At 46.0% G+C, this 15,719-nt stretch overlaps 1 protein-coding gene across 1 annotated transcript in view; it reads left to right on the forward strand.

Moving 5' to 3' along the window:
* LOC110520779 (serine/threonine-protein kinase Nek11-like) overlaps positions 1-15,719 on the forward strand; it is a 93,928-nt gene that overhangs the window by 28,701 nt on the left and 49,508 nt on the right. The window contains exons 4-8 of the mRNA XM_036966585.1: positions 4,839-4,957; positions 5,155-5,219; positions 11,012-11,138; positions 13,361-13,510; positions 13,692-13,770. Of these exons, the coding sequence (XP_036822480.1) occupies positions 4,839-4,957; positions 5,155-5,219; positions 11,012-11,138; positions 13,361-13,510; positions 13,692-13,770 (540 nt within the window). The remainder of the gene's footprint in view (positions 1-4,838; positions 4,958-5,154; positions 5,220-11,011; positions 11,139-13,360; positions 13,511-13,691; positions 13,771-15,719) is intronic.

Consider the following 15,719-nt stretch of genomic DNA (forward strand, 5'->3'; position numbering starts at 1 on the left):
ACTGTTGATGTTCTGTGGTGGTCACTGCAGCAGGGAGGAGAGAGAGACAACACTATAAACACTATAAACACTTTTCTGTGGTGGTCACTGCAACAGGGAGGAGAGAGAGACAACGCTATGAACACTGTTGATGTTCTGTGGTGGTCACTGCAGCAGGGAGGAGAGAGAGACAACACTATAAACACTGTTCATGTTCTGTGGTGTTCACTGCAGCAGGGAGGAGAGAGAGACAACACTATAAACACTGTTGATGTTCTGTGGTGGTCACTGCAGCAGGGAGGAGAGAGAGACAACACTATAAACACTGTTGATGTTCTGTGGTGATCACTGCAGCAGGGAGGAGAGAGAGACAACACTATAAACACTATAAACACTGTTCTGTGGTGGTCACTGCAGCAGGGAGGAGAGAGAGACAACACTATAAACACTGTGGATGTTCTGTGGTGGTCACTGCAGCAGGGAGGAGAGAGAGACAACACTATAATCACTGTTGATGTTCTGTGGTGGTCGCTGCAGCAGGGAGGAGAGAGACAACACTATAAACACTGTTCATGTTCTGTGGTGGTCACTGCAGCAGGGAGGAGAGAGACAACACTATAAACACTGTTGATGTTCTGTGGTGGTCACTGCAGCAGGGAGGAGAGAGGCAACACTATAAACACTGTTGATGTTCTGTGGTGGTCACTGCAGCAGGGAGGAGAGAGAGACAACACTATAAAAACTGTTGATGTTCTGTGGTGGTCACTGCAGCAGGGAGGAGAGAGAGACATCACTATAAACACTGTTGATGTTCTGTGGTGGTCACTGCAGCAGGAAGGAGAGAGAGACAACACTATAAAAACTGTTGATGTTCTGTGGTGGTCACTGCAGCAGGAAGGAGAGAGAGACAACACTATAAACACTGTTGATGTTCTGTGGTGGTCACTGCAGCAGGAAGGAGAGAGAGACAACACTATAAACACTGTTGATGTTCTGTGGTGGTCACTGCAGCAGGAAGGAGAGAGAGACAACACTATAAACACTGTTGATGTTCTGTGGTGGTTGCTGCAGCAGGGAGGAGAGAGAGACAACACTATAAACACTGTTGATGTTCTGTGGTGGTCGCTGCAGCAGGAAGGAGAGAGAGACAACACTATAAACACTGTTGATGTTCTGTGGTGGTCACTGCAGCAGGGAGGAGAGAGACAACACTATGACCACTGTTGATGTTCTGTGGTGGTCACTGCAGCAGGGAGGAGAGAGAGACAACACTATAAACACTGTTGATGTTCTGTGGTGGTCACTGCAGCAGGGAGGAGAGAGAGACAACACTATAAACACTATAAACACTTTTCTGTGGTGGTCACTGCAACAGGGAGGAGAGAGAGACAACGCTATGAACACTGTTGATGTTCTGTGGTGGTCACTGCAGCAGGGAGGAGAGAGAGACAACACTATAAACACTGTTCATGTTCTGTGGTGTTCACTGCAGCAGGGAGGAGAGAGAGACAACACTATAAACACTGTCTATGTTCTGTGGTGGTCACTGCAGCAGGGAGGAGAGAGAGACAACACTATAAACACTGTTGATGTTCTGTGGTGATCACTGCAGCAGGGAGGAGAGAGAGACAACACTATAAACACTATAAACACTGTTCTGTGGTGGTCACTGCAGCAGGGAGGAGAGAGAGACAACACTATGAACACTGTTGATGTTCTGTGGTGGTCACTGCAGCAGGAAGGAGAGAGAGACACCACTATAAACACTGTTGATGTTCTGTGGTGGTCACTGCAGCAGGGAGGAGAGAGAGACAACACTATAAACACTGTTGATGTTCTGTGGTGGTCACTGCAACAGGAAGGAGAGAGAGACAACACTATAAACACTGTTGATGTTCTGTGGTGGTCACTGCAGCAGGGAGGAGAGAGACAACACTATAAACACTATAAACACTGTTCATGTTCTGTGGTGGTCACTGCAGCAGGGAGGAGAGAGAGACAACACTATAAACACTATAAACACTGTTCTGTGGTGGTCACTGCAACAGGGAGGAGAGAGACAACACTATGAACACTGTTGATGTTCTGTGGTGGTCACTGCAGCAGGGAGGAGAGAGAGACAACACTATAAACACTGTTGATGTTCTGTGGTGGTCACTGCAGCAGGGAGGAGAGAGACAACACTATGAACACTGTTGATGTTCTGTGGTGGTCGTTGCAGCAGGGAGGAGAGAGAGACAACACTATAAACACTGTTGATGTTCTGTGGTGGTCGTTGCAGCAGGGAGGAGAGAGAGACAACACTATACACACTGTTGATGTTCTGTGGTGGTCGCTGCAGCAGGGAGGAGAGAGAGACAACACTATGAACACTGTTGATGTTCTGTGGTGGTCACTGCAGCAGGGAGGAGAGAGAGACAACACTATAAACACTGTTGATGTTCAGGAAACAGCAGAGGGAACACCCCCCTATCCACATCGATGGAACAGTAGTGGAGAGGGTAGCAAGTTTTAAGTTCCTCGGCATACACATCACAGACAAACTGAATTGGTCCACTCACACAGACAGCATCGTGAAGAAGGCGCAGCAGCGCCTCTTCAACCTCAGGAGGCTGAAGAAATTTGGCTTGTCACCAAAAGCACTCACAAACTTCTACAGATGCACAATCGAGAGCATCCTGGCGGGCTGTATCACCGCCTGGTATGGCAACTGCACCGCCCTCAACCGTAAGGCTCTCCAGAGGGTAGTGAGGTCTGCACAACGCATCACCGGGGGCAAACTACCTGCCCTCCAGGACACCTACACCACCCGATGTCACAGGAAGGCCATAAAGATCATCAAGGACATCAACCACCCGAGCCACTGCCTGTTCACCCCGCTATCATCCAGAAGGCGAGGTCAGTACAGGTGCATCAAAGCTGGGACCGAGAGACTGAAAAACAGCTTCTATCTCAAGGCCATCAGACTGTTAAACAGCCACCACTAACACTGAGTGGCTGCTGCCAACACACTGACACTGACTCAACTCCAGCCACTTTAATAATGGGAATTGATGGGAAATGATGTAAATATATCACTAGCCACTTTAAACAATGCTACCTTATATAAATGTTACTTACCCTACATTATTCATCTCATATGCATACGTATATACTGTACTCTATATCATCGACGGTATCCTTATGTAATACATGTATCACTAGCCACTTTATACTATACTATGCCACTTTGTTTACATACTCATCTCATTTGTACATACTGTACCCGATACCATCTACTGTATCTTGCCTATGCTGCTCTGTACCATCACTCATTCATATATCCTTATGTACATATTCTTTATCCCCTTACACTGTGTACAAGACAGTAGTTTTGGAATTGTTAGTTAGATTACTTGTTATTACTGCATTGTCGGAACTAGAAGCACAAGCATTTCGCTACACTCGCATTAACATCTGCTAACCATGTGTATGTGACAAATAAAATTTGATTTGATTTGATTTGGTGGTCACTGCAGCAGGGAGGAGAGAGAGACAACACTATACACACTGTTGATGTTCTGTGGTGGTCGCTGCAGTAGGGAGGAGAGAGAGACAACACTATACACACTGTTGATGTTCTGTGGTGGTCACTGCAGCAGGGAGGAGAGAGAGACAACACTATAAACACTATAAACACTGTTCTGTGGTGGTCACTGCAACAGGGAGGAGAGAGAGACAACGCTATGAACACTGTTGATGTTCTGTGGTGGTCACTGCAGCAGGGAGGAGAGAGAGACAACACTATAAACACTATAAACACTGTTCTGTGGTGGTCACTGCAACAGGGAGGAGAGAGAGACAACACTATAAACACTGTTGATGTTCTGTGGTGGTCACTGCAGCAGGGAGGAGAGAGAGACAACACTATAAACACTATAAACACTGTTCTGTGGTGGTCACTGCAACAGGGAGGAGAAAGAGACAACGCTATGAACACTGTTGATGTTCTGTGGTGGTCGCTGCAGCAGGGTGGAGAGAGATACTTTTTTTTTTAACAGCGCATCAAGTCTGATCCAGGAGGCATAATCAAATAAATTGCGGTCGGACTCCCTCTAGTCATTTCTGTGTCTTAATTATTTCATTAAACAGTTGCCTTAAAGCACTTTTACCCCACCTGACACAGATACAGCTTATGTTGTTCCATCACCCCCCATATACACACAACATAGACTTTCCCCCACTACACAGAAGCTCAGATGCATGCAGGCATGCTCGCAGGCATGTGCACACACACACACACACACACACACACACACACACACACACACACACACACACACACACACACACACACACACACACACACACACACACACACACACACACACACACTGCCAGAGCATCACAACCTACTCCGTGCCTCTCAGAATGAACCCGTGAGGACACCCCCACAGTTCCATTAAGAAGTTCATTGGTGCTGTTCTGTTCTCACTGGAAGTCCCATTAGAGAGAATGAAGCCAGCTCAGATCTTATTCCAGCTTATCCTCACAGACAGTTAAATGGTCACAATGGCAGCTGACAGAAGACCTTTCTGTCTGGAGTGTAAAATAGAGACGAGGATTCAGAGCTCTCTTAGTGTTGATGCACTTAGCTCTTACAGTTAGAGTTGATGCACATTTCCCCCAGAATGGAAATGAATGAACTTATAGACGTATCGGAATGGGTGTTTTGTCAAAGGTTTTCCACAATGTGTATCCACAATTGTGTGTTGGTGGGTGTGTGCGTGCATGCGCCTGTATACAATTGCATGCATTTATTGTGATGTGGGTATCTGTATGAATATCTAAGTCTGTTACCATAATACTCTATGCTCTAGGACAGGGACTTGGACTGTCATCTGGAGGAAGTGAGAGAAGCAGGGCAGAGCTTGCCTGAGACCCAGGTCACCGATTGGCTGATCCAGCTGCTGCTTGGACTCCACTACATGCATAACAGGTTCATACTGTATTTATACTTTTGTCAAAAATGAAGAGTACATAAGGGGGAGGTCTAAGAACCACAGGGATCTAAACAAGGATATATTTTGGACTTCAAAGTATCATGATTGCATCGTGCAAGGTTTATTTCTTTATTGTATTTCTGCCTGTCTTCCTGTCTGCTGATGTCTGTTTGTCCTGCCTCCTCTGTCCCAGGCGCATCCTCCACAGAGATCTGAAGGCCAAAAATATCTTCCTGAAAAGGAACATAGTTAAAATCGGTGAGTTCCAATGCAGCAGGGGCCCATGGGAGTTTTTTTGTTTGTTTGAAATGTATGCTAGTCCTTAAAAGTGCAGGGAGGCTGTGTCACTCCTGTTAAATTCTAAGGCTCTCTCCATATGTCTGCGGCATACAATTATCTACAAAGGTAATGGATGAATTGTCACGACTTCCGCCGAAGTCGGGTCCTCTCCTTGTTTGGGCGGCACTCGGCGGTCGGCGTCGCCAGTCTTCTAGCCATCATCGATCCACTTTTAATTTTCCATGTGTTTTGTCTTGTTTTTCCTCACACCTGGTTTCAATTCCCTCAATCATTTGTTGTGTATTTAACCCTCTGTTCCCCCCATGTCTTTGTCTGGGATTGTTTATTGTAAGTGCTTGTGCACGTGCTGTTTGGTGCGTGACGGGTTTTGTACCCAATATACTTGTTATTTTTATGCTGTGGGTTTTGCTATTAAACTGCTCCGGTTATTACTAAATTCTGCTCTCCTGCGTCTGACTTCCCTGCCACTGATTACGCACCCCTTACAGGAATACAAAACTGTTGAAAGTACACACAGTTTATACACAGCACTCAGTTTATACACAGCACACAGTTTATACACAGCACTCAGTTTATACACAGCACACAGTTTATACACAGCACACAGTTTATACACAGCACACAGTTTATACACAGCACACCGTTTATACACAGTACACCGTTTATACACAGCACACAGTTTATACACAGCACACAGTTTATACACAGCACACAGTTTATACACAGCACACCGTTTATACACAGTACACCGTTTATACACAGCACACCGTTTATACACAGCACGACGTTTATACACAGCACACAGTTTATACACAGCACACAGTTTATACACAGCACACAGTTTATACACAGCACACCGTTTATACACAGCACACCGTTTATACACAGCACACAGTTTATACACAGCACACAGTTTATACACAGCACACAGTTTATACACAGCACACAGTTTATACACAGCACACAGTTTATACACAGCACACAGTTTATACACAGCACACCGTTTATACACAGCACACCGTTTATACACAGCACACCGTTTATACACAGCACACAGTTTATACACAGCACACAGTTTATACACAGCACACAGTTTATACACAGCACACAGTTTATACACAACACACAGTTTATACACAACACACAGTTTATACACAGCACACAGTTTATACACAGCACACAGTTTATACACAGCACACAGTTTATACACAGCACACAGTTTATACACAGCACACAGTTTATAGACAGCACACAGTTTATACACAGCACACAGTTTATACACAGCACACAGTTTATACACAGCACACAGTTTATACACAGCACACAGTTTATACACAGCACACAGTTTATACACAGCACACAGTTTATACACAACACACAGTTTATACACAACACACAGTTTATACACAGCACACAGTTTATACACAGCACACAGTTTATACACAGCACACAGTTTATACACAGCACACAGTTTATACACAGCACACAGTTTATAGACAGCACACAGTTTATACACAGCACACAGTTTATACACAGCACACAGTTTATACACAGCACACAGTTTATACACAGCACACAGTTTATACACAGCACACAGTTTATACACAGCACACCGTTTATACACAGTACACCGTTTATACACAGCACACAGTTTATACACAGCACACAGTTTATACACAGCACACAGTTTATACACAACACACAGTTTATACACAGTACACCGTTTATACACAGCACACCGTTTATACACAGCACACAGTTTATACACAGCACACAGTTTATACACAGCACACAGTTTATACACAGCACACAGTTTATACACAGCACACAGTTTATACACAGCACACAGTTTATAGACAGCACACCATCTGTAGCCCACTGTGTAAATCACTGCCAGTTGTTTGCTCACAAGATTTAGATCAAATATGTAATTCACTTGAACAAATTAAGACAATTGAACTGTCACGACTTCCGCCGAAGTTGGTGCCTGTCCTTGTTCCGGCGGCGTTTGGCGGAAGACGGCATTTAGTACCACCTCTGGGCACTATGAGTACCTCGTCATGACGTACGGGTTGATGAATGCTCCATCAGTCTTCCAATCCTTTGTAGACCATATTTTCTGGGATATATATTTTCATATTTTCACTACACACTGCAGGGTGTAGTGGTGTATATCAGCGACATTCTGATATACTCCGCTACACGCGCCGAGCCTGTGTCCCTGGTGCGCAAGGTGCTTGGTCGACTGTTGGAGCATCACGTGTACGTGAAGGCTGAGAAGTGTCTGTTCTTTCAACAGTCTGTTTCCTTCCTAGGGTACCGCCTTTCCACGTCAGGGGTGGAGATGGAAAATGACCGCATTTCAGCCGTGCCTAATTCGCCCGACTCCAACCACGGTTAAGGGGGTGCAGCGGTTCTTAGGGTTTGCCAACTACTACCGGAGGTTTATCTGGGGCTTTGGTCAGGTAGCGGCTCCCATTACCTCACTGCTTAAGAGGGGACCGGTGTGACTGCAGTGTTCGGCTAGGGCGGATAGGGCTTTTGGTCACCTGAAGGCTCTGTTTACCCAGGCTCCCGTGCTGAATCATCCCGATCCCTCCTTGGCATTTATAGTGGAGGTGGATGCATCTGAGGCTGGGATAGGTGCTGTGCTGTCTCAGCGCTCGAGTACGCCACCCAAACTCCGCCCCTGTGCTTTCTTTTTGAAGAAGCTCAGCTCGGCGGAGCTTAAATATGATGTGGGGGACCGGGAGCTACTGGTTTTGAAAGTGTGGAGACATTGGCTTGAGGGGGCTAAACACCCCTTCCTCATCTGGACTGACCACCGCAATCTATAGAGACCACAGAGACTGAACCCTCGCCAGGCAAGGTGGGCCATGTTCTTTACCCGTGTTGTTTTCACCCTGTCCTACAGACCAGGTTCCCAGAACACTAAGGCAGACACACTGTCCCGGATGTATGACACAGAGGAGCGGCCCATGGATCCCACTCCCATACTCCCGGCCTCTTGCCTGGTGGCACCGGTGGTGTGGGAGCTGGATGTGGACATCGAGCGGGTGTTACGTACAGAGCCCACTCCCCCCCAATGTCCAGCTGGGAGTCTGTACGTTCTGCTGTCCGCGACCGTTTGATCTATTGGGCCCATACGTCCCCCTCCTCTGGTCACCCTGGCATCGGTAGGACGGTGCGCTGTCTTAGTGGGAAGTACTGGTGGCCCACTTTAGCTAAGGACGTGAGGGTTTATGTTTCCTCCTGCTGGTGTGCGCCCAGTGCAAGGCACCTAGACACCTGCCCAGAGGGAAATTACAACCCCTACCGGTTCCACAATCCACCAATCAGTGGATTTTGTGACGGAACATCCTCCGTCACAGGGAAACACCACGATCCTGGTTGTTGTGGATCGGTTTTCTGCCATCTCCTTCCTTTGCCGGGTCTCCCTACGGCTCTACAGACTGCGGAGGCCCTGTTCACCCATGTCTTCCCACACTACGGGGTGCCTGAGGATATAGTTTCTGATCGGGGTCCCCAGTTCACGTCTAGGGTCTGGAGGGTGTTTATGGAACGTCTGGGGTTCTCGGTCAGCCTCACATCAGGTTTTCACCTGATGGGCAAGTGAACTCTCTCCACCTGCTAATGGGCAGGTGAACTCTCTCCACCTGCTAATGGGCAGGTGAACTCTCTCCACCTGCTAATGGGCAGGTGAACTCTCTCCACCTGCTAATGGGCAGGTGAACTCTCTCCACCTGCTAATGGGCAGGTGAACTCTCTCCACCTGCTAATGGGCAGGTGAACTCTCTCCACCTGCTAATGGGCAGGTGAACTCTCTCCACCTGCTAATGGGCAGGTGAACTCTCTCCACCTGCTAATGGGCAGGTGAACTCTCTCCACCTGCTAATGGGCAGGTGAACTCTCTCCACCTGCTAATGGGCAGGTGAACTCTCTCCACCTGCTAATGGGCAGGTGAACTCTCTCCACCTGCTAATGGGCAGGTGAACTCTCTCCACCTGCTAATGGGCAGGTGGAGAGAGTTAACCAGGATGTGGGTATGTTTCTGCGGTCCTATTGCCAGGACCGGCCGGGGGAGTGGGCGGCTTTCATCCCCTGGGTAGAGATGGCCCAAAACTCCCTCCGCCACTCCTCCACTAACCTATCCCCTTTTCAATGTGTACTAGGTATCAGCCGGTCCTGGCACCGTGGAATCAGAGCCAGATCGAGGCACCTGCGGTGGATGAATGGTTTCGGCGCTCGGAGGAGACATGGGACGCTGCCCATGTGCACCTGCAACGGGCCATCAGGCGGCAGAAGGGGAGCGCCGACCGCCACCGCAGTGAGGCCGACCGGGTCTGGCTCTCGAAACCTGCCCCTTCGCCTGCCCTGCCGGAAGCTGGGTCCACGGTTTGTGGGGCCATTTAAAGTCCTGAGGAGACGGAACGGGGATTGTTATAGGTTATAGCTCCCCCTGATTACCGTATTAACCCCTCGTTCCATGTGTCTCTCCTCAGGCCGGTGGTGGCTGGTCCGCTCCAGAGTCTGAGGTGCGGGAGGTTCCTCCGCCCCCTCTGGATATCGAGGGGGCCCCGGCGAATACTGTTCGAGCAATCAAGGCATCGGGCGAGGGGCCTTCAGTACCTCGTGGAGTGGGAGGGGTACAGTCCGGAGGAGAGATGCTGGGTGCCGGTGGAGGACATCCTGGACCCTTCCTTACTGCGGGAATCGTCCTCCACCTGGATCGTCCTGCGCCTTGTCCTCCGGGTCGTCCCCGAGGCCGGTGTTGGTGTGCTGCTAGAGCCGTGCATCAAGGGGGCGGGGGGTACTGTCACAACTTCTGCCGAAGTTGGTGCCTCTCCTTGTTCCGGCGGTGTTCGGCGGTCGACGTCACCGGTTTTCTAGCCGCCACCGATCTATGTTTCATTGTCCATTTGTTTTGTCTTTATTGTACACACCTGGTTTCCATTACATTATTATTTATTCCCTATTTAACCCTCTGGTTCCCACATGGTTTTGTGCGTGTTTGTTCGTTGTGAAGTGTTCGCTATTTTCTGTGATCTGGAGTATTTTCCCTGCGTGGAATTTATTTTGTTGTTTATTCGAGTAAAGTAGTTTTTTTACTCAGTTCTTTGTCCTGCGCCTGACTCCTTCCTACCCGCTGCACATTGACACTTGACAAGAACATAATCAGGGCATGCACTTTAATGTGCTGATGGTTCAATTACAAATGGAAAACTGTCTACTTTAATGTGATAATGGTTCAATTCTAAAAACAGAAAATGTGCTAAAGGTTCAATTCCAAACAGAAAACGGTCTACTTTAATGTGCTAATTTTTCAATTCCATACAGAAAATGTGCTGATGGTTCAATTCCAAAGCAGAAAACTGTCTACTTTAATGTGCTAATGGTTCAATTCCAAACATAAAACTGTCTTTCTTTCCTCTTCCTATGATGACTCATCCTTGTCACTCGAAAGAGGACTGGATAGGTGAAAGCAATATGGCGGACACTTCTTTCAGCCTTTTTATTGTCCTTCTGCATAGTGCTCACACCCATCCCCCTGGTCCTTTCAGATGGGATCAATGAGGGCACAGGAAATAGGAACAGGTTCCAGTTTGGAAATAATCATAGTCTAGATTTAGCATTATTAGGCAATGTATTGTTGCTGTTTATTGTTCTTTGTTTTGTTTCCTATCTTATGCAAATGGCCCTCTACAAATATAATATATTATTATTATAAGTGTTGCTCTTCCTCCGTTCAGGTGATTTTGGGGTGTCCTGTCTGTTGATGGGGTCATGTGACCTGGCCACCACCTTCACGGGCACGCCTTACTACATGAGCCCTGAAGTCCTGAACCACCACGGTTACGACTCCAAGTCTGATATCTGGTAGGAAGGTGGAGCAGCACACTGAGGCTCAAAGACAGAAAGGTCAAAGTTAGGTTAAAGTTCAAATGTAAAGAAAGGTAAGGTTAGATAGGTTGAACGGTGAGTGGACATTGACATTTATCTTGATGCTGCACTGTTTGTTTATGTGTGTAGTAACTTTCTTAACACTTGTAACGCGTGTTTTGTGTTGTGGCAGCCACCACAAGTTTTATTATGTGAATGTTTGTCATGTTTAAGACTTTTAATGAAACAAACACCTGTTTAGAGCTCTGTGTTTTGAAGATGAGTTCTTTTTTTTTCTCATTCCCCTCCGAACCTCAAGAGAGTTGTTGACATCCAGTTTCCTCCTCCGTCTCTGCTTTCTGCTACAGTGCTGAGTTCAGAATGCTGTCACGTATCAAGGCAGACACTCATTGTGAGATTTGGCTGGTATTTCCTTCAAAGCAGTCCAAAAGGAGCATGGCTAAGAGGCACTTTGGATATGGACTGGAATATGTGATGAGTAATGAAGTGTAGAAGAGGGGTAGAAATGGATTCATGTATAATGATGAATGGAGTCGATATGGCCGTTGCTCTGATCAGCAGGAGAGCATAAAGAACACCTTTAATACCAAGAGCGACTATAGATCCCTCATCTTTCTATAGATAGACTATAGATCCCTCATCTACTGAGCTCAAAGTTCTTTGAAAAGAATGCAACAGTAGTAACTGTACATGACTTCCTTCAGCACCAGTGCTCCATGGTTTCAAATAATAGTCTTTATGAGAAGTTATTCATGAAGAAGAATCTGATTTCTTGGAGAAAAATAAGTAGAGCCGGTAGAACATAGTACTGAATGGAGACAAAAGGTCTGTCAACTCTGCACTGTCCCTCCCAGCTGCCAGCAGCTTCCTTCCACCCCTGGCCTTCCCCCCTTCTTTCCCTATTCATCTGTTTTCAAGAGGAAATGACCACTAATCCCAGAGTGGGAGTGGAAAATTGGCTTATTCTATCCGACAGAGAGGAAGAGACCAAGAAGCCACTTGAGGAGATGGTGGTGATCTCAGACACTGATACACAGCCCTCTGGGTAGTCTGTTGCCTCCCACTCCTCCTCACTCCGCAAGGCTCAGCGTCTCTTCCAATAGACCACACTAATGAAAGAGGAAGTGGTCACCTCACGCCTCGACCGCTCTACTGTACCACGCACGGCCCGTTTAGCTGATCTCACAAGGAGAAGAGGGCTCACTGTAGGTAACAAGTAAAGACAGGAAGTGGGAGATGGACTTTAAGGGTTAGAAAGAGTACGAGGATTAGAGCAACAAGTAGAGTCACAACTCTGTTAGGTCACAATGAGACATTGCCTGGTGGTAGATGTTTGAAATCCCTGTAATACATGGATGTCCACTCCTCTTCCCAATCCCTTCTTCTTATTTTACATCAAATAATACAATTATTACTTGATATAAAAACAATGTAACATTGGATATGGAAAATGAGATGGAGGCTTCCAGGGAAATGTAGATGATATTGTTTGTTTATCCTCCATTATGGTATCTGAATACATTCATATTCATTGTAGAATCACTCTGTCCATTTGTATTACGTGCATTGTTGTTCTGGTGTACTGTGTGGCAGGATGCAATAAAACAAGAGATTAAGAGATATTAAAGACAAAGAGGTGGATGATTGACAAATAATACCTTTAACTCTCTAACTTCCATCTGCTTCCTGTCATCGTTTGGTTATCTCTCTATTCCACCAAGAGTAATAACGGGAGCTAGTATATTCATTCACATATGTCTGGCGGGCATTTATTATTCTCCCATCTAATCTGTTTATTCATGGCCACTTTCCTTTGATGCCAAACAACCTGCAGGAGAAGGGAGCTTCATTACACCTCGATATAAGATGTGCACAGTTCCATTACCAGATGTGTTAATGTTCTCACTTCTTACTGGTCTGTTTAGAGTCCATGTGGGGTATTAGTCATATTGGAAATATGAGACGACATTGATTTATCGATTCAATTACACAGTAGATCAGAGTGTCAGGTCGCACACCCCTTCCAAGGGTCAGGACCAGTGGATCCAGTATCCTTAACCAATACAGGTGTACCCAGAGGTGTTGATGATATCACTACCATTGTGAACTGTGTTGGCTGATTGTGTGTGTGTTTCAGGGCCATAGGCTGTATCCTGTATGAGATGTGTTGGCTGATTGTGTGTATGTGTGTGTTTCAGGGCCATAGGCTGTATCCTGTATGAGATGTGTTGCCTGTCACACGCCTTTGAAGGACACAACTTCTTGTCAGTTGTGATGAAGATAGTGGAGGGAGAAACCCCCAGACTGACAGGCAGATACTCTCTGGAGCTCAACACACTCATGCAAAGGTGAGAAGGCATTAGCTGGAGAATGTAAGGGTCAACTCAGTAACACATAGGTCAGAGTTCAACCCTCTCACATTGTGCTTCAACATGTACAAAAAATGATAATACAGGATAAAGAGTGTCTTACCCACCTTCAAACCCGAACCCTTAACTTATCCAGAACCATGTGCTGTCTCTCTTTTAGGATGCTGGAGAAAACCCCGTCATCCAGGCTCTCTGCTGCAGAAGCTCTGAAGACAAAATTAATTGAGGACAGTATGCAGGTTAGACCTATCCTGGAAACATAACACATATCACAGCAATATAAATACTTCCTAAGGCTGATTGATTGGTTGATTCATTGGGGTGGCTCCAAAGGTCAAATGGGCGGAGCTATGGTACCAGAATCACAGACTAATCAAACCTACTGGCTGGTTGGATGGATTTACTCAATGTTAAATCGACTTCCTGTCATAGTTCACTTTTTTCCACAGCACATTTTTTGTGTTCATAACCTTTTCTACCATGACAGGTTAGAAAGTCAGCATTTCATCTGTCGTCCACATTCTTATTGACAATACACACACACACACACACGCACACACGCACACGCACACGCGCACACACACACACACACACGCACACACACACACACACACACACACACACACAGTTAATGAAACGTAAAGCCAGCTAAGCTCATGTGAGATAATAAATGTACTGTAAATAATGTACTGTAATGTACTGTATCTGACAAGTATGTACAGTGCCTTCGGAAAGTATTCAGACTCCTTGACTTTTTCCACATTTTGTTAGGTTACAGCCTTATTCTAAAATTGATTACATTATTTTTTCCCCCCTCATCAATCTACACACAATACCCCATAATGAAAAAGCAAAAATAGGTTTTTAGACATTTTTGCTAATTTATAAAAAATAAAAAAAAATGTTTTTTTGCTCTGACATGCACTGACATGCACTGTCAACTGTGGAACCTTATATAGACAGGTTTATGCCTTTCTTGTTACGGTGCGTGAATGAGGACCCAAAAGCGAATTAACGTAAACAGAGCTTCTTTAATAACAAAACAAAACGTAGGCTCAGATGGACCGGCAGGTTCCGACAGGACAGGACAAGGTTGCAGCAAACATGACGATAGTCTGGTTCAGGCATGAACAACACAAACAAGAATCCGACAAAGACAGGAGCAGAAACAGAGAGAGATATAGAGGACTAATCAGAGGGAAAAAGGGAACAGGTGGGAAAAGGGGTGACGAGGTAGTTAGGAGGAGACAAGGCACAGCTGGGGGAAAGAGGGGGAGAAAAGGTAACCTAACAACGACCAGCAGAGGGAGACAGGGTGAAGGGAAAGGACAGAAACAAGACACAACATGACAGTACATGACATTTCTAAATCATGTCCGATCAATTGAATTTCACCAATGCGGACTCCAATCAAGTTATAGAAACATCTCAAGGATGATCAATGGAAACAGGATGCACCTGAGCTCAATTTAGAGTCTCATAGCAAAGGGTCTGAATACTTATGTAAATAAGGTATTTCTGTTTTCATTTTTTTCATTATGGAATATTGTGTGTAGATTGATGAAGTTGTTTTTTTAAATCCATTTTAGAATCAGGCTGTAATGTAACAAAATGTGGAAAAAGTCAAGGGGCCTGAATACTTTTGGAAGGCACCGTATGTAAATGTACACATTACATGGATACACATCTGGTGGTCTGTGTTTAGTTTCTGCCTTGTGCAGTATGCTAACCTGACTGTACATGATGTATTCTGTTTAGCTTTCTTTCTGTCAGCACTGCATTCTATGCATTGTATTTCTCTCTAGCACCTATGGCTGAGTGTACATGTAAAGTATATGATGTGGCTATCCCCTTTTATGTCTGTATGCTAGCCTGACACTGTTGTGTCTCCGTCTCAGTGAACATGGTAATTGGTGTTGCCTAGCTGTTCTGTATTGACATAAAACACAATGGTTCTTTGATGTCTCTTGTTTTATCTCCTCCTCCTCCTCCTCCTCCTCCACATCTTCTCCATCTCTCCCTCCAGCTCCTCCATCTCTCCCTCCTCCATCTCTCCCTCCAGTTCCTCCATCTCTCCCTCCAGCTCCTCCATCTCTCCCTCCAGTTCCTCCATCTCTCCCTCCTCCATCTCTCCCTCCAGCTCCTCCATCTCTCCCTCCTCCATCTCTCCCTCCAGTTCCTCCATCTC

Source organism: Oncorhynchus mykiss, chromosome 3 (genome assembly GCF_013265735.2).
Source record: "Oncorhynchus mykiss isolate Arlee chromosome 3, USDA_OmykA_1.1, whole genome shotgun sequence".
NCBI lineage: Eukaryota > Metazoa > Chordata > Actinopteri > Salmoniformes > Salmonidae > Oncorhynchus > Oncorhynchus mykiss.